The 19,725-nt window shown below is 38.0% G+C and overlaps 1 protein-coding gene across 11 annotated transcripts in view; it reads left to right on the forward strand.

Annotated features, from left to right (window-relative positions):
* Positions 1–19,725, forward strand: part of LOC118446780 (nucleolysin TIAR) — a 383,329-nt gene that overhangs the window by 237,836 nt on the left and 125,768 nt on the right. The window contains exons 1-2 of one of the 11 annotated variants that reach the window (XM_085655600.1): positions 12,144–12,265; positions 14,875–15,605. The exons of 2 other annotated variants lie outside the window; for them this stretch is intronic. In XM_085655600.1, coding sequence (XP_085511726.1) covers positions 15,428–15,605 — 178 coding nt within the window. In that variant the 5' untranslated portion in view covers positions 12,144–12,265; positions 14,875–15,427. Of the gene's footprint in view, positions 1–12,143; positions 12,266–12,317; positions 13,947–14,182; positions 14,385–14,454; positions 14,521–14,874; positions 15,606–19,725 lie in introns of those variants that run through there. 8 more of the 11 variants (XM_035877828.2, XM_035877830.2, XM_035877831.2 and 5 more) reach the window with 8 other exon arrangements.

Here is a 19,725-nt window from a genome sequence, read left to right on the forward strand (position 1 = left end):
TCTTCTTCTTCTTCTTCTTTATCTTCTTCTTCTTCTTTTTCTTTTTATACTTCGTCGTCTTCAGTTTCTTCAGCTTCTTCAATGTCTTTTATTTTGTCTTTCACCTCCTCGTTTTCCTCTCCGGCTTTCACTTCGATAACTCGTCTCGCTCGTTACACCATTTCTCTGACCACTTATTCGCCGAACAAACAACTTCGAACTCGAATTAATTCGCGAGTTCGTTGAGCCAGAGAAATCGTGCCCCCTCTCTTTCTCTCTCTCTCTCTTATTTTACCCCACTCTCCCACGTCCTTCTTAATTCCGTTATCTTAATTAGTACAGCTCGTAACTCTGCAAGTACAGGCTTGGTGAACGAAAGTGAGAAGGAAAGAAAAAGATAGAGAGAGGGAGAGAGAAAGAGAGAGAGAGAGAGAGAGAAACGAGAAAAGAAGGAAAGAAAAGAGAAGGAGGCAAAAATAGTCCTTAATCTCGTTTATCGAATATTCATGTCCGACACATTTTAACGCCTGAAAATGAAAGCTGCTTTCAGAGATTGAAGATAATAATAATTACGATCTCATTATCTCTTTTAATACCTTTTGAATGCCGTGCGCCACCGAGGAGAAATGCCATGGCCCAGACTATAGACCGTTAATTCGCACGAGACAAGGACAATCTTATTATTACTTAACTAAAGATTGCGCTTACCTCCTTCCAGTTAGCGATTAATTTCTAATGTTAACATAACGTAATTATCGCATTTATACTCGCTCAAACGGATTCAGAAAATCGACATTCCATCCTTGATTGAAGTCAAACTCATTAACATGATAAATATATTTGTTTTTCCTTTAATTACGATAGAATTATTAGAGGTATTTATCGCTTATTATTATTCGTATTTATGTTGTTATTATTATTATCATTATTATTATTATTATTATTATTATTATTATTATTACTATTATTATTTTATACGAATAACGATGCGAAACTTTTATATAACCACGAAGAAAAATATTTTCGGATTAAAAACTCTCCAACCAATAAATATTACTTAGTCCCTTGTTTTAATTCATTTTTCAGCTTTAACGTATATTAATTCCTTTCATGATCTTTCGCTGAATTACTTCTTCCTTCATATTCTTCTTTTTTTCTTCTTCTTCTTTAGTAACCTCTAAAGACCACGTCATAACTATGCTCGACGTAAGATTAAAAGTCATCAAAAATCGGAAATGTTTTATCTCGAAGAACGGATTGAAACCGCTATGAGGTAGCACTAAAATTTATAGCTCGATTTGTAATATATATGAACGTAACGCATCTCTACTTCGAATCTCTCGAATATTTCATTCGAAAGATATCGACTTAGAAAGATCCAATCGTTCGTCCTTAGTCTTTTATAAAAGATAGAACTGACCTATCTTAGTCTTGTCCCAAGAAATTCTGATGAACTATATAGGTCCATGTAACGAACTTCCTTCGTTTTTCTTTTTTCCTTTTCTCATGGAAATGCATTACTTTTAATGTTTGATAAATAGACGTACAATCGACATCGTATTATTAGTTTTACATATAAATTGGAATTTCACCGATAAATTAATTATTTCTCATCGTTCGAGTAGCCATACAGAATGCTTTAGATAGGTAATAGAAGAGGATCGCAAAAACGAAGTGGACCTGGCTCGAATCGAAGTAGAAGGGTTACGGATAGAAGCGGATAGAGAAACTAGAGGGGATAGGTAGTCACTTTGAGAACAACATTTACCGAGAGGCGTAACGACCGATCCCTCTATTCCCAGTGGCAACGAAAGCTCGTAAAACGGTACTTGGAAATTCGCTGCGCCAAGTTAAACTTGATGGAGACGAAGGTGGATAGTATGGCGCCGACAGCCCAGGCAACTCGACTCGTCGCTCGCCACATAGTCGTACGGGATAGCTAACTATAAAAGAGGAAAAAAGAAGAGAGAGAGAGTGGAAGAATAAGAGTGAAAGAAAAAGAGAAAGAGAGAGAGAGAGAGAGAGTGAGAGGGAGAGAGAGACAGTATAGTAAAGGGTCGGGACCCAGAGGACCTGAAGAAACGGCTATCAGTCGTAGACCAGTTTGGTGTTTCGAAGCAGGAAGGTACCTACTGAAAAGAGTGGCCCTGTCGAGAGAAAAAAAAGAAAGAGAAGATAAAAAGAAAAGAAAACGAAGAGAAAAGAGAAAGTAGAGATCTTGGAATGAAACGATATTGTTTTAGCTGAAAAGGAGTCCTCGGTCGATACTTAGACTTCATTTTTCCATGAGACTCATCGTAAAATGCGAGCGCAGAAATATCAAGCAGTTACATACGTTTCCACTCTACTTCTCTGGTCTACTTCTCTTTTCTCGTTATCAAGAGAAAAAGAAAGAGAATGAGAGAGAAAGAGAAAGAGAGAGAGAGAGAGATAAGTAGGAGGAAAGGAAAAATGAGATAGAGAAAGGAAGGAAGGAAGGAAGGAAAAGAAAGAAAGGGGACATTGTCGCGAACAAAGAGTTCGAAATATTTGAGGATACCTACGACTACGGCTCCCAAGGGGAAACGACGTCGTCGTCGTCGTCGTCGTCGTCGTCGTTGTCGTCGTCGTCGTCGTCGCAAGGATATATCGGAGAAAAGGACACAGTGGAAGAAGCGGGAGAGAAAGAGAGAGAGAGAAAGAGCGCGCGAGAGGCGAATCGAAATCTCCTTTCTCTTCCTCCTTCTCCTTCTCCTCCTCCTTCTCTTCCTCTCCTCTTCTTTCTAGGATTCCTATCTCTAGCCTCTTCCGCGTCCTACAGAGCGACGACGTCTCGTGGATTACACGTGGAGAACCGCATGGGTTAGTCGTGCGACTTGGCCGTCTGCCTTGACTCCGACAGAGCAAAATCTGACCCCCTTTCACGAAGGGATAAATCTAAAATTTGGCATGAAAAGAAGTCAGACGCCCACCTCTCTCCTCCGTCCCCCTCCCATCCCGAATCCGCGTACTCGTTGTCGCCGCTTCCTCTCCGTACCATCATCTTCTTTACTTTCTTTTCTAGTGAGTGTTGGAAGAAAAAAGTCTTCTATTCGATCGGCACGACCGACCTCGGCATTTCTTCACGTACGAAAGAAATTTGGGCGAGAAGATCGTTCGATAAAGAAAGATAGATAGAGATAGATAGATGGATGCGAGCGATAAGGATCCTTCCAAATTGCCCGAGAAGATATTTTCCAATGCAGGAGTTTACTGCAATGTTCTTAGAAAAACCGATAAGATTTTTCGTAGATTAGATTGTTAATTGAAAATCTTGATAGTATTTAAATTGTATTCTTTTCAAATCGTCCGTAAGAAAATTATAGGATACATTATTCAAGAATATTGAATATACACATACATACACGTAGGTATAAACACACTTCGAAAGCCTTATTTAAAAATCAATAACATGCGGTAGGTCGAACATGTCTTCAAGGTGAAAGCGCGTATAGTTCTCTCTCGATGGAAAACATCTTTCTTGTTTCCCGGTCAGTTCTATATTTAGTTTCCATACGAGGACAAACACGTAGGAGGAAGTACCTTGCCGGTACGTGCATCTCTTTTTTTTCTCTCTCTCTCTCTCTCACTCTCTTTCTTTTTCTTTCTCTTTTTCTTTTTCTTTCTCTCGTAGGATATTAGAGTAGAAGCTATGACTGGTAAGTTACTTCTTACGTTCTTTCGGTTAATGGTTGGGTACTTTGCCGAGCAGCGGGCGTCAGAACGGTATAGTGCTCGTTCGTGTGTTCGCCGTTTGGCCGGCTGCTCGGTCGAGATGTCCAGGAGATATCTAGGGGTCTCTTTCTCTCTCTCTCCCTCTCTCTCTCTCTCTCTCTCTCTCTCTCTTTCTCTCTACCCTTCTCTTGGAACCTATAAAGCTGCAACTGTAAAGCCGGATGCGGAAGTCGTGTTCTCTCTCGGCGGCTCGAGTTACCTCATCTCTCTCTCTCTTTCTATCTCAAGATGCACGACCTATCGTAAATCGTTTCGTTCGACGTGCACGTCGAAATCGACTGCCGGCGAGTGATCAAGCGCGATACGCGCTAATAATAACGATGCCATAGCTTTGATTTATGCCTTCGACCGATTTCTCATCGTCGATATCTCAACCTATCTACCATGTATTCGCCTTCGGCATTCAACGAAATTCGATGAAAAGCTTTCGAATTGAATCTTAACTTCGTACAATTTAAGTTTCAATTGGTTCGAAGTCGGTAAAGAGTAAACGTTAGGTAGGACAGCTCGATCATCTCTCTTTCTTTTTCTCTCTCTCTCTTTCTCTCTTTCTCACGTTCTCTTTTTATTAAAACACCGTAACCGTGTAATTAACGCGCGTCCTGAGCCGCGTAATTAGCAAGATATTTTATTTCACCCGCACTCAAGTTAAATATAGGTCAATCGATTTTTACCTAACGCCATTCAGTTACTTCTACTTTCTAAAGTACTACTAAACTAAATGGAAACACAGTTACGGACAGCTAACGACCGTGATCCTTCTCCGAGCGTTAGCGAGAATTTTACTTTAATTAGGCTGCCGCGTGTCACTCGAAAGGAAGAAGAGGAGGCAAAGGAGAAAAAGGGGAAGGAGAGTTGTCTGAAAGGGTCTGGAATGGTGTTCCTCTTTCAAAGTTCTTTTTAGGCGCGTTCACAAAATTTGCGGCCATTAGGCGAACCGCACGTGACAACCTTTCGAATTCATTATTGTCATGCTTCGTGGCATTCGAAAGGGATCCGATATATTTTCTAAATGCAAAGAAGTATTTCGAGTAGTAGTCATTTTGCTTTGAAGGATTCGATATCGATCGTCGTATCCTCTCGAGAAACCATCTCTGAGAAGGAAGTTAACGTTTTACCAAAAAACGAACGCCGCGAATCGGGACTATCGAAATCCTGATAGGTTAACGAGGAAAGTTTATTTGCGTATTTACTACTTTCCAAGGAAGAAAAACCGCTATCTTAATGCCGCGTCACGAGCGAGAAAATCCAACAACGTTTCTCACCCCTTTTCCGCTATCTTTCTTTCTCTCTCTCTCTCTCTCTCTCTCTCTCTCTCATTCTCTGATCTCACCCTCCGTGAGAATTTGCTCTCCTTTACTTCTTTTTTCTCTCTCTCTCTCTCTCTCTCTCTCTCTCTTTTTTCCTTCTTCCTTTCCCTGAGCGATTTTATCCAAGAGAATTTTTCTTTCTCTCGCTTTTGTCTCTTCCACCCTCCGTAGCAAAACCGTTTCGAGTTGAGCACGATCGGGAAGATGAAAAATTTGAAAAGATATGAACAAAAAAAAAGGAAAGAAAAGAAAAGAAAAGAAAAGAAAAGAGAAAGGTAAAAAGAGAAAAGAAACGTCGAAAAAGAATCGAGAAGATTCCTGGAGAAGAAATTCGATAGGCAAAGAACTCGATAACATCATTGGCTCTCGCGTCTCAAACGCGGTAATAACGTAACCGGCTGCTCGAGATAATCTCGATAGAGATCTACTTATCGCGGGATGCCAGCCTGCCGAAGAAAGTAAGGAGGCTGCTGAAAAAGGAACCATGAGAGGGTGAGAGAAAGAAAAAGAGAGGGATGCTGCTGGCGCATCGCATTACCTATCTAGCTATCTTCTGGTTTCCGTAGAACCATGGGGTGCCCTTATGCCACGTAAAAGATGGCTCTCACTATGAAATGTACTCAGTCACCGTTCGCTCACATACCAATCTCCGTCGAATAGTCCATCTAATTTCACGTTTTCTTCTTTACGTATCTAACCCAACCTATTGTTACAATTAGTTGTATATAAACAATTTTATCCCAAACAATCGAGTACAATAATTCTTAATTATAATAATTGAAAATATCGAAGGATTTTCAATGTTTTCGTAATTGAATACTTCATTAACAAAGGACAAAGGATAATAAACGAAAGAAGTGAATATAAGGGAGCGTGATAGAAAAAGTTATTCGAAAAGAAAGAAAAGAATGAACAACGAACACGTTTTCTAGTCTTACGACAACTTCGGCTTTGATTTGTTTTTCTTTCTTACCTTTTCCTCCTACACTGTCAATGATAAATCTCTTTTTCTCTCTTCTCTTTCTCTCTCTCTCTCTCTCTCTCTCTTTCTCTCTCTCTTTCGTACTTTCTTCGATCTAAGAGAAAGACAATCGAAACGAAATAAAAGAAATTCGATTGTAAAAGAAAGATCGGAGGAAAGAAACGCACTTGACCATAAGATACTTTCCGGCTTTCACGCTCGGCGTTACTTAACTGCCGCTTTAAGCTCCTTTCCTTTCTCACGAGAGAAAGGGTGAGAGACAAAGAGAGAGAGAGAAAGAGAGAGATTAATAAAAATGGAAAACGTATAAGAGTGGAGACGGCTGCGAATAATTAAAATGTTGTAAAAGCTGACGAAAAATATTCGAGTAATTCGAAAGAGAGAGAGAGAGAGAGAGAGAGAGAGAGAGAGAGAGAGAGAGAGAGAGAGAGAGAGGTAATGCTCGTCTCGAGATAGCGTTTGTCTGAAAAGTGTTTTTACGGTCTCTTCTGGTCTATCCCGAATTATACATGTTTCTACGGTTTTATTCAACTCCAATCGATCGTTCTTCTTCCTCCTTCCCCCTTTTCCCCCTTCCTTTCTTTCTCTTCTTTTTCCTTCTCCTTTTGAATAACGCCGATGGATAATTAAAATTCTTAAGATAACCAGGAATAAAAGAAAGGAAAATGTTCAAGATAATACGAGAATCTTTAGTTGCAATTGTCTTCGATACGTCATTATTTTTCTTTTTAAATATTTTTATGAAACGAATGATAACGATCAAATGATACGATAGAAATAATACCGAGGCCGTTGGATAAGGGTAAGTCGGTGTTCGGTACGATCGAAGAAGATTCGTGTACACTGCTGGACCGTGAAGGATCATCAGGAACTCATTTAGCTTCTCTCCTCGTGGTTTCTGGCATAGATATACATGACATGTATATACATCCAGCATATTTCAACCGAGTGCGAAGTTTATAGCATAAACGTAGAAGAGAACAAAACTAGCATAAAAAGTTCTTACAGTTTGAAAAGTCGAAATGTAATAATCAGCTCATTAAGACGAAGTTTAATTAACGATCATTCCGTTTGTTTCCTTCAAGTGAAACAAATGGACAGCTAAGATATATCGTACTTTTTAATTTTCATCTCACCGTGTACATTAATAAACATTTAATAATATTTATTATAAACAACAATGTTTTAGATTATTATAAGTTCTAGACAAAGGGTACGAAGTTTCAAAAGTTTTACCGTTGTATACCTATTTTATAAATACCAAATACTCTTTCTCTACTTTATGATTCATCGAAAAAAACATTAACACGAAGCGACATCTATTTATATATATATATATATATATATATATATATATATATATATATATATATATATAAATAACAAAAGAGACCTGAGGGTGTTAAACTAAGATTGAAATGGGTTCCTTGCGTAGACATGACACATTTTTTCGATACGCGTCTTGCAAAGTTTTCGCTCGAGAAAGCTATCCGATAACATCTCGATCGAAAGTAACAGCTATAGTAGTAGTTCTCCTTCCTTTTTCCTTCTTCTTCTTGTTCTCTCTTTTTCTATTGAATTTCGTAGCTCGAACATAAGCTCAGATTCTTTCAACACCACCATTTCTTTACTTCCCTTGATCACTCTCCCTCATTATCGATAATTGAAAGATTGGAAAGTTCACGACACTTCGATCCTCTCTTTCTCTCTCTCTCTCTCTCTCTCTCTCTCTCTCTCTCTCTATTTATCTCTCTCTCTCTCTCTCTCTCTCTCTCTATTTATCTCTCTCTCTCTCTCTCTCTCTCTCTATTTCTCTCTCTTTCTCTGTCTCTATCTCTTTTCCTCTTTCTCGTTTGCAATCTAAAATTACAGACTCGAATTCGTGCATCAGCGAACGTAAGCTTATAAGGGAAGGACGATGTGGAAATGGAAGAAATTCAGTCAGCAAAGACAATCGGATTTTAGAGATAAAACGTATCACGAATCGTCTTTACGACAATTAGTCACCGTCAGGCAGCACCTTTCCACTTTGACGCATTGCAATAGCCACATACTGCAACTCTTACTAGTAGAGGTGATACGAAGGTGGTGTTAAAGGAGGTGATGCTGCGATTGACGATGAGAGAGTGGTAAAACCCTCGTAAAAAAAATCGCTAACTCGCTTCCTCGATTCGTCGAATATCCCCTTTCCTTTTCTAACTTTTTTTCCATCCTTGTCTCGCTTCTTTTAGTGAGAAAGAGAGAAAGAGAGAAAGAGAGAAAGAGAGAGAGAGAGAGAGGGACGAGCCGACACTTTCCTTCGTCCTAATTTATACTGATTAGATATCGAGGAGATCGTGGGATATCAGCTGCGGAAGCGGAATCGGAATTACGATTATCCGACGAATCCGACAGTAAAGTCCGGAAACGTAATCGAAACGTGCGATTTGCTTAGCCTCTCTCTCTCTCTCTCTCTCTCTCACGCTTGCGAGGAAGCATGTCTCGAGAGAATTTGAAATCGATGATTCTCGAAAGCGGCTTCAACGTGCATCGTCCGTAATTACCGCGATGATGGAGAAACTGGTTTAGATAGAGAGAAATCTCAAATGTTGAAGTATAAATTTGAAAATTCTTCGAGAGAATGGATTTCGAAAATGGATTTCGAAAATGGACTCGAGCGAAGTTTGTAATGTAGCCTCAACGGATTGCTTTTATCTGCAAAAAGAAAAAGAGGAGTGCTTTTTTTGTTGACCATTTCTCGAAGATTTCTCCTTTTAATTCAGGATATCTCGATCACCTTACGTAAACTGAGCAAATATAATTAGCCGAACGATATCGATATATTATTATCGATGGTCATAAATTGATTCTTCAAGATCGATATTTATTCGATGCTACGATAAAATAAAGACAGTCTTATCCGTATTAACGTCTCGAATACGAGAAACGAACAGCTTTTCTAGCAAAGAGTTACGAGAAAATAAAATCCTTATTATTACAGAATGGAGAAGAAAATAATTTATGAAGTCTCCGGCCGAATATCATCGTCTAGAACTTATTGAAAGAATATCCAACTTGAGGTTGAATTTTACGAGATAAAAGAAAAACTCTTTTCGTCCTTCAACATGTATGATCGTCGGTAAGAGGAATTTTTCTTTCGACGTCGTGAAACTTATACACGAAAGGATTTCAAACACATAACTGATAGGCTACACGATGTACGTGACGAAACTCGAACGAATTCTTTCCTATCAGCTAGCTCAAAGTTGTATCCTACATCCATTTGATCCAATACCTTCGGCATATCCCATGAACGGACGAATTCCCATGCGTTTTTGCCACGGCTGATTCGAACGAGAATCCAACCACCCGTTTCTACTATCGACGATGGTGGAGGTGGCCTGTTGGGTGGTGAAGAGGAGCTATGGGAGGCGAAGTGGGAGTCGAGTGGTAGGATAGCGAGCCAGGATCGATGGAGATAATGCCCATTACCCCTAATACGAACTCGCCTTCTCTCCTTTTCCCTTTCTCTCTTTCTCCTTCTCTCTCTCTTTCTCTTTCTCTCTCTTTCTCTCGCTCTCTCTCGCTCCAACACCCCTTCAAACCTATTCCATTTCCGTGGCCCCTTGAGATCGGTAACCGATGCTTTTTACCGCCTTCGCTTACTCGATTCTCGTGATCCGTGAACTCCTTTCTCCGCAAGCCCATCGTCATTGTCATTGATCAAAAATTTTTCAAATCTCGAACGCAAAGCCTTCGTATCTTAAACCAAATGATGTAGATTAGCAAAACGTGATCCTCAATCTAACGATTTATTTAAAGTATTCAGCAGAGAAAGTGTAGAAGCGAATAACCAACTTAATAGATTTTTTCATTTTTTCATTCATTAGAAAGTAGAAAGTGAAAGGAAAAATAAATATTGAAAGAATCAAGACTCGCGAGAAATTTTCATAGCTTCGAAGAAAATCGAAGAATTGTTTCTAACAGACAGGTTTCGTCGATCTGTCAATTTTATTAACTTCCCTCTCGATACGTTTAAAGACGTTTAAAATATATTTGAACGATCGAACAAACGTGCAACTTCGTATGTTCTTGTCGAGTTTCTTTTATTTTATTTTTTTTAACACAATCTTGAGAAAAAAAAAAGGACGAAGTTCAAAAAGAACGTCTTTCGCACTTGCAATTACTTCGTTCCTTCTTATAACAACGGTATATTATATAGAATGAATCGTATATTAATTAAGAAAAATTACTATTGGACAAGTACGTATTGTTTAATTCATAAATTGCCCGATAAATAACCTAAACGTTATAACGCAGTAATTAACGTTTAAAGAAACCTCTCACTTTCGAGAGATTGAGAATGAGAGAGAAAAAGGGAGAAACTTTGATCGAGAACTCGTGGAACTACTCCCTCTATTAGTCAGTAATTAATGTTCATAACTAATTATCGTCGTGAGTATGAGCACGGTTATACGATATACAGGATATAGCACAATATGTAACAAAAAGAAAAATCGTGGTGGATCGAGGTTGAGGTAGTAAGTCGTACGGGCGCAATAACCTGTTGAGTGCGTTCGCGTAGGTGGTGAATAGTGGATACGTGTTACGCGCGAAAGTCTGGGGATGAAGTTTCTCGAGGAAATACACGCGAGACAACGCGATGGCTTTTGAGAATTGTAACGTAGAAATAGACAAGAAGAACGTCACATGGCGCATAGAGAACACATCAGATAATACGATTTTACTCTATGCATCTTTTGAATAAAAATAAAATAAAGTGAAATAAAATGAAAAAAAAAAGTGAATGGAAGAAAAAAAAAATTAAAGAGAAAGAATAAACTTTGAATTCTGATAACATGAATCTCATTGGTCATAAAGGAATTCGACGAGAATTTGCGAACCGTTTGGATTTCGTGGTTAATTAAATGTAGCTTTGATATCGACGGAATATAAAATTGAAGTCCTTGCGATTTAGAAAATCTCTTGTATCAGCTGAAAAAACTTCCCTCTTCTTTTTTTTTGTTTTTTTTTTTTTTTTTAGTCTTGCTTTCTCTTTTTCTTCTTCTTCCTCGTCGTTGGACTTTCGACCTGAAACCGTTTGACTCAACTTCGGTTACTCCCTACTAAACCTTGCACACCTTTCGATTCGATATAAATGTATCTATCGCATTAATTAGGTTTTATAGTCCCTCGAACGTTCGTACGGCAATTAAAGCCACTCTAACGGAAATGGTTCTCGAAGTTCAGATATATCGATCCTTTATCGGATATCAGAGAGACTGTTCTATCGTCGCGCCACGGTAACGTTATTCGCGAAATGGTTCGAGATTAGAGAGTAGTGTGTGATTGGAATTAAAAGAAATACGTTTCTAGAATTCACGAAAGTCCTCGAGATTCTCGAACAAGACTATTATGATTTAACGAGGATCCACTTGATTTTGGGTATAGCCTAAAGAGCAAATAATAATTATAATAAGTCCCATTAAATTTCACGTTAAATCGTAATTTTTTTCGACCTTCCATTAATAATATTCAGCCAAGATATGTGTAAGTATACACATAACCATATAGACATAAATTCAACAACGAGCGGCGACAGAGAAAATCACAACTGATGATAAACGGAAGGATTTGGACAAGGACGAATCAGGAGTCAGTGAGCGAATCGAAACACCGTCTCACCTCGTTCGCTCGCGACACGCTCACGAAGCGTTGTAATGTGTTCGACCGTTTTGCAACGGAATAAACAATGTCTATCGTGACTCGCGTACTTTGACCAGCTGTGCGGTTATATTTCCCTACATACATACATATATACATATATATATATATATATATATATATATACATATTTATATATATGCATATGTATAGCTACGTACACTACTACATGTATATAACTAATTGTATATGCATACAACATGCATACGCACATATATACATATATATATATATGTATATTATATATATGTATATTATATATATATATATATATATATATATATATATATTTGCATAGGTCGGGTTAGGAGAGCATTGTGTCGGCTTGCCGGCGTTAAGCATTTGATACGACCGCCTTCCTGTTTCGCTCGTCCCTTTCTGTCCGAAGCGAGTAAGCGAGTAGCAAGCGAGTAACCAAGCCATTGTCATTGTCGTCATCGTGTAGTTGCCGGCTCGTTCGAGCTGTAACCGAGCCTTTGCTGGACGTTACTAGTCTCTTCTTCTGTACGAATCGTACAGCGATACGATACGATATGCCGTTGAGTATATCTGTCCTTTTCTCTTCCTCCTACTCTCCTTACGTACACACGTATGACACGCTACTACATTCGCTCGATACGAGTAGTCTTTCGGTTAGTCGATCACCTGCATGCTCGTGTGATACATTCTTTTTACGTTCACGTTCTTAATCGCAATTATAGTTTCATCGAAATAAAAAGTATATATATGTAATTTTTATTCGTCGATCGTGATTCCCAGTAATTAAAGTGAATTTCATCGTCCAAAGTCATTATTGTGGATACTTTTGTATTGTTTATCTTAGTGACAAAACAAAGAGAATCGTTCGACCCAATAACACAATCGTAATTGTAATTTTGCGTCCGCAAGTACTGAATTTCATCGTTCATTTATTCGGGAATGCGAGTGAAAACGTAAAAATATTTCTCGTTCAGTTTAAATTCATTAATATCGGCTATTCAACGATAGTATTGCATTTCAATAGGATTTCATTTCCATTTGTTGCAGCAGATGTGACACTTAAATTTCAAATTATATATGTAACAACCTAAGAGATATTCGAAACGCGTTTACTTTACCTACCGATATCACTGAATTTTTATCGTGTAGAATAATTATCGTGATATATTTCAAATAAGTTTAAGTTACAAATTATTTTTTCTCTTGTATCACACTAAACTCGTAATAATATGATGAATGGATCGAAATAAATCGAGCGACTTGCAATTTTATTAACGTCAATGTACTTATTTGCGGAATGCAGTGTTTGTGTTTGTGTGTATGTATGTGTGTGTATGTGTGTGTGTAAATTATTATCGAAGAGAAAACTAACAAAAAAAAACGTAAAAATTTTCCAAAAATTACGACGGTTTAGAGGCGGTAGGGGAATATTTTTGGTAGCTGCGCATGCATTTATTATCCAACCATATTCTCCCACGCGAGTACTTTCTTCCTTTTTTATTTTCATTTCGTTTCAGCACAACGGTTGTTCCGCAAAACTAAAAATGTATATATGTAGTATGTACGTATGTACGTATACCGTCGCTCATGTAAAATTAATATTTTTCTGTTTTGTTCGAAAAACAACGCGGCCACAGGCAGATGGAACAGCGAAAACGTTCGTTGCGTTAAAATCAAGTGAACAAAGAAAGGACTTTTCATGATTTAATACTTTTATTCTTTTGGTCAACGTATATCTTTGTTAAAATCATTTTTAACTTCATCGTATTAAAATTTGAAGATTCATAAATATGATCGTAGAAGCGTAAAGAAAGAGAAATAAAGATTGACGAATCAATGAATGACAAAAATTTCTTAATGCAATGTGAAATATTAATTATCAAAATGGATGTTTACGTTAGGCGAGAATTATCCTGTACTATTTACGTTGTATATTTAACGTATAATCCAAAGTTACATACGTCGATTGATAAATATCGATGTCTTTCGAAATCCTTTTAACATTCGTTACTTTGTAAACACTCTCGAGCTACAATAGCGTAAGAACAGTTTACCAAAATATAAAAGAAAATGAAAGATTATTTATTGAGATACGCGTCCCAAGAGAGTCCCGCGGTAACCGTGCGTGAAAATAACAAAGCCGTTCTTCAACAAATCGTCCTTGAGTAGTCACTTGAGATATCACATTTCGACGACGACTGCACAAGGAAGCGGACGAAGACACAGCGAGCGACGAAATTGTAAGAACGAGAATAGACATATACATACTTACATACGTACATAGAATAATTTATATGTATATATATATATATATATATATATATATACAATATTTTATATGTATATAGTATATATATATATATATATAAACGAAAATAGTCGAGTACTGCTGAGTACACGTTATACGATTTTTTTTATCTCCGCTCGAGATTGCGAGGAGCGTAATCAGAGAAGCGCCCGTTGACTCGTGACGTTTCCGCTCGAAGCTTCCGCTCCGTAGAACCGCACCGTTTCCGTTCGACTTGCCCAGCCCACAACATGCGTGCGTGCGTACGTTCATATAAAAGAGTATAGAACGAGTGACCATTCGCTCGACGACTATCGTTCTTCCAAGCTTATTCGAGGAACGTGCTATCGAAATCAGTTTCAACGCAAGGAAACGGCTGAGTTGATTCATGGTGATAATTTGCCACGCGATCTCTAGCGTTTCCGCTTCGTTTCATTCCTATGTATTTTTCTTGAGGTCTTGTTCGAACAACGGGACGTTTCTCTTTCTTCTTGCCTTTTTACAAATTTTAAATATTATAGAAAATGGTACTAGTTCTGTTGTATTTTTCTCTTGTTTCCTTTACGAAGGACCTTCGAAAAGTTCAAAAGGTTGTTTCGGTCCGTTCAGTACACGAATTTATTCAAGTAGCAGACAGCTACAACAGTATACGAGTGATAGTAGGAGGAGTTTGATCTACCGTGAAAAATATTCGTGGAAAGGGAAGAAGAGAGAGAGAGAGAGAGAGAGAGAGAGAGAGAAGACTCGCGGAAAGTCGTCGAAAAGTTTCCCTTCGGTCTCCGCAGAGAATCAAGGATATTCTCTCTCTTTCCCCCCTCTCTTTCTCTCTCTCTATCTATTTATCTATCTATCTATATCTATCTATCTATTTATCTATCTAGTAACATCGATCAACGATCAGATTGTCTTCTTTTTCTCGAGGAGAAGACAAAGGAAAAGACGAAATTAAACGAACTCTATTCCATCAGACAGCGCAGCTAATATTGACGAAGAAACGTTGTGTTTAAACGAATTGGACTAAACCGCTCGATGACGTCATAGAACAACACCTGCTAATCATAACACGATTTTCTTCAGAATTTTATCTTCTCATCGTTTAGATATCTTTTAGATAGATACAAGTATAAACAGTAAACAATTAATCAAAATTTTCCTTCTCGTGTACGTATGTGATGGATCTTGATCCATCGATTTATTTTTAATGTCGTTTAAAAAAAAAAATATATATATACATAGTTAGAGCTATACAAATGTGTGATTTACGTTATGTGGGGAGATAACAGCAATATTAATAACGTCGAGTCCGTAATATATCTACACTTACTGTGTTAAATCGAATCAACGAAATTGAACTAACGAACGTTCGTTGTTCGGTTACTGAAAACTCGCTCGTCGCGAGAAAAGTGGCCGCATGTGTGTAGACGGTGGTCGAAAATGGCGGTGGTGCCGAGTAAGAATAAATTGAAAATGGGCAGTGCGGGCCGATACTACGGCGCCTATCTCATCTACGACGTGGCGAACTCGTGCCTCGCCACCTTGCACGCCAAGATGCCTTCTTCTCTCGACGTCACGCGAGCCAACCTTCCGTCTCCCGTACACGTCCAGAACCCCCGTAAGTTTTGCTCCAAGCTCTCTTCTTCTTATTCTTTTTCTTCTTTTTATATTTCTAATTACTTTTTTCTCTATTCTTCTTACCTCTCCTATTTTTCTTCTTATCTTTTGCTCTTACATTCTTATTTTTCTTTCTCTTTTGTATTTCATTGGATTTTCGATTGAACTTTTTTGTTTATCTCTTATATATCGAATATTAATTTTATATCATTCTTTTTTAATTTCTCATATACATATATTGGAGATAAAAATTACAAAGATATAATTTTTATATCGACTCGATCGAAAATTTATGATCATTTTTTATGATACTACGTTTTTAAAATACGCACGTTAATCAAAATAAAAATCTAGTTACTTCGAAAACTTTAGAATAGCTTAAATCAAATCGTAGGAAAAAATGGTGCAACGCGGTGGGCAAAGTAACCTGGTGCTTCTTCCACGTGTAAATATTATATTATCGTTGAAAGAAGAGTGCAAATGAAAGGCGTAAATATAAAAGTGAAAAGAGACAGAGATGGGCAGACGGTGGCAGAGTAGGCTAAAAGTTTCAACCGAACTTAGTTTACTTACCTCGTAAATATCGCGCCGAGGAAAGCGCCTTTCTCTGCGTCCCATGCTACTAGGAAGAAAAGAGACGTTTTCTCGTCTATACGCGTGTGCAATGAGATTATCTTCGAGGGAATACGGGAAAAGAAGGAGAATATAAAAAATAAAAAAAAATAAAAAGATAAAAAAAAAGAAATAAAAAGAAAAAGAAAAAAAGAAACCAGGAAAGAAAAATACGTAGCAAAACTGGCTACTTTTAAAACTGTCTGCTACGTTTTATCCATTTTTGTAACCAGCGTCTATCAAATTTATTGTAACTTATTTTCATAGAAAGATAATCTATCTCTATCGAGTTCTCGTTCCATACGATAATTTTTCTAACGATTACCCGAGACACGTCGTTTCCCGTTGAATGTTTTTCTGATACATACATCTCCTAGAAAGAGCATATGCACATATGTACTACCGCGTATGCTCGTGAATAACAATTTATTTCTGTCGTAGTTAAGGCCGTACGCGATAACCATAGGTTTTACGCGTATACGTACGGCTTTAAATACGACAAGAATATATCCTCGTTCCATTGACGCAATGAACGAGTAACGTCAAAATAACCGGTTCTCGGTAAAGAAAGAGGCAAATTGGTGCCCATACCTTCCATAATGGGAGGGTTAGTCTAGTCTTGATGGGAGAATTTTTCTGATCGCGTGCCATAGCCCGATTAACATTGAGAAAAATGCAAGGAAAAAATAGGTGAGATTTTAGGCCATTAGTATCACATTGCCGAGGCTCCTTTTTTTCAAGAGTTAAGGGTGAAAGAAATTTTTCTAACTGAATGAGTCGGTAATATGAACATATCGTAAACATAAAAAAAAATTTATTAACGATATACTATATCTTAGATATATGATTTAATGCATTCTTGCAACCTTTCGTAAAAGAAAAAAAGAAAGATATGAGGTTCGAACGTGAAAGATTTTCGAAGACGATATTCTTCGTTTTTCCTTACTTCTTCTGACAAGCATGACATTGTCATCAAAAGAGAAATGTTCGGAATGGAATGATCAGTGCAATAACACGCATTCTTCTTTACTCCACAATACGACCGCCTTTTTTTCTCACCTCTCAGTACGAATCTCACACGACGACGTTTCTTCTGCTCCCTCATCTTTTTTCATGTTTTTTTTTTTTTTTTTTTTTTTTTGAACAAACGAGACGAACTAGCAAGAGGAAGGCGTAGAAGGTGCTGGCCGCAGGAAAGTGTAGAAGCACCCTATGAGACGGGATAGCGTGTCTGTTTTGATTTATAAGAATTCGCCACGAACCCCTAACTCACCTTTCTAAGTCTGGCCTCACCCCGGGCTCTCCTAGATCGAGCTAGATCTTTCTATCTTTCTCTCTCTCTCCCTTCCTTCCTCTATCTCTCTCTCTTTCTCTTTCTCTTTCTCTCCATCCTTCTACCTATCTCCTGCGTGAATAATAGGCAGGTACCCTACTACCCAAGCAACTTCGCCTCGTTTCTTCCACCCTCCCTTCTCACTCTCTCATCATCCTTGTCCCTTCTTCTTATTTTCTTTCTCTTCCCCTCTCTTTCCCCTTTTTCACTTATCGTTCTCTTTTCATCTCTATCTCTCCCTCTCTCTCTCTCTTTCTCTCTCTTTCCTTTTCCCTTCTTCTTTTTTCTCTATCTTAGTCCTTCTCCCTATTTTTTTCCTTCATCTTCATCTTCGTCTTTATCTTCATTCCTTTTCTTTCTTTTCTTTTTCTTCATGAAGGACGGACGAACTCCATCTCGTTGTTGGTCAACAAAACGATCTATCAACGTTTGTGTCGGGAACAAGAACAGCTACAAAACATTAGCGAGTCATGAACGATTTTGCATCGCCATTTTCGCGGGGAAGTCGAAGAAGGAAGAAGAGGTGAAAGAGAAGAAGAAGAAGAAGGAGATAGTATATTCGCGTATCGCAAAACGCGCGTCATCAATCTTTTTACTTTATATTTTCACTTAAAGCCAAGCAAGTCAACGGTGATGTGCGAACGTGAAGAGACGAATTTTGCGGTGAACTCACGCCTCGCTAATTTGCAAAAGCCATACTTTATGTCTCCTTCTTTACCATGTTCTCTCTCTCTCTCTCTCTCTTTCTTTCTCTCTTCAATATTCACGAACATTTACTTTAAACTTTACTTTCACGGTTTACTCGCTAATTAGGTTGTTCCAGGAGCAAACGAAATAATATTTTATGTTTTTAATTTCTAATCTTTCTTTCTTTCTTTCTTTCTTTCTTTCTTTCTTTCTTTCTTTCTCTCTTTATTTATTTATCTTGATCTTTTAATAATTTTTCTAAATGAATCGTTGGTTATATATTTCGAAAGGAAATGATTAAACATTTGTTCCTTTCATTTTCGTTTAAGAAGTAATATCAGAAATTTACTTTGCCCTTTTTACAGATATGACTACAACGACGACACAGTTCGACACGTTAAGCGGGATAAATTTAAAGGGAGAAAAATCGTGACGGTCGATCATCGAAATGCCGATCTCTTTTCTCATTCGAGGCGAGAAAACGCGACGATATAAGTTTGAAGTCAACGAAATGTCTGGAAAGTTTTTCAATACGCTACGCGCGGCCTACTTACTTCCTGAATAAGAGTTTTCACGTCGGCTTTGCACATCTTTTCCGATAGAATGTATACCTGTCATTTCAACGATTGCACGCCGCGTAACAATACCTTGATCGATTTTTATTAATTTCTAGTTGTGTTTATATATTCTTTTACAGAAATGACCGGAACGGAAAGAACGGATCGTTAAGTCGTTAAATAGCGTATATAGAAATATATGTAATAATTTAGCAAGCTTCGATTCTGTCGACGACTTCTCTCTTTTCTCTCTCTCTCTCTCTCTCTCTCTCTCTTTTCTTTTTTTATACTCGTTCTCGACTTCTTGTTCTTATTCAGCATGCTCGTAAACGCGGCCATTTGTAAATCGATACGAGCAGCTCGAAAGCTTGCTTAATTTTCTACTTTTCTCAAACGATAGGACCGCCATGATTATCGCGTACTAGAGAGCAAAGAGAGAGGGGGAGGGAGAGAGAGAGCGAGTAGAAGCAGTGGGTGAGTGGTTAGAAGTAGAGAGGCCTACTTTTCGAAATTATTAAAGGATCTCGCTCGGATGCGTTAAATACAAACGAACTCGTTTTATCGGCTTTCATGTAGATCGTTCCTGATAGCGAGCAAGCATAAAATCGAGCTTCTCCTTGCTTGTAACACAAGCCGTGCCAGTCGATGCTTCGTCGATCGAATTATTGCCTTTATCTTAATTAAAACAGAAGCACGACCGTCGAAGCCGATACGAAGCGATCATAAGAAAAGGCTTGCACGCTTTGATCGCACAAATAATGCCTTGTTAACATTGTAATTTTAACGATTGGACTTCTTTACAACGGAAGAAATTCATTTTTCGTTATTTCCTTTTCGCTCAGGAAGTAACAACAAAAGAAATTTCTCTTCGATTGCTTACTCCTTTTTTATTTAAATATATTATTGATCTTCTAATGGAATACGACACGAGT

This window comes from Vespa mandarinia, chromosome 3 (genome assembly GCF_050613455.1).
Source record: "Vespa mandarinia isolate Hongniang chromosome 3, ASM5061345v1, whole genome shotgun sequence".
In the NCBI taxonomy this organism is placed as follows: Eukaryota; Metazoa; Arthropoda; class Insecta; order Hymenoptera; family Vespidae; genus Vespa; species Vespa mandarinia.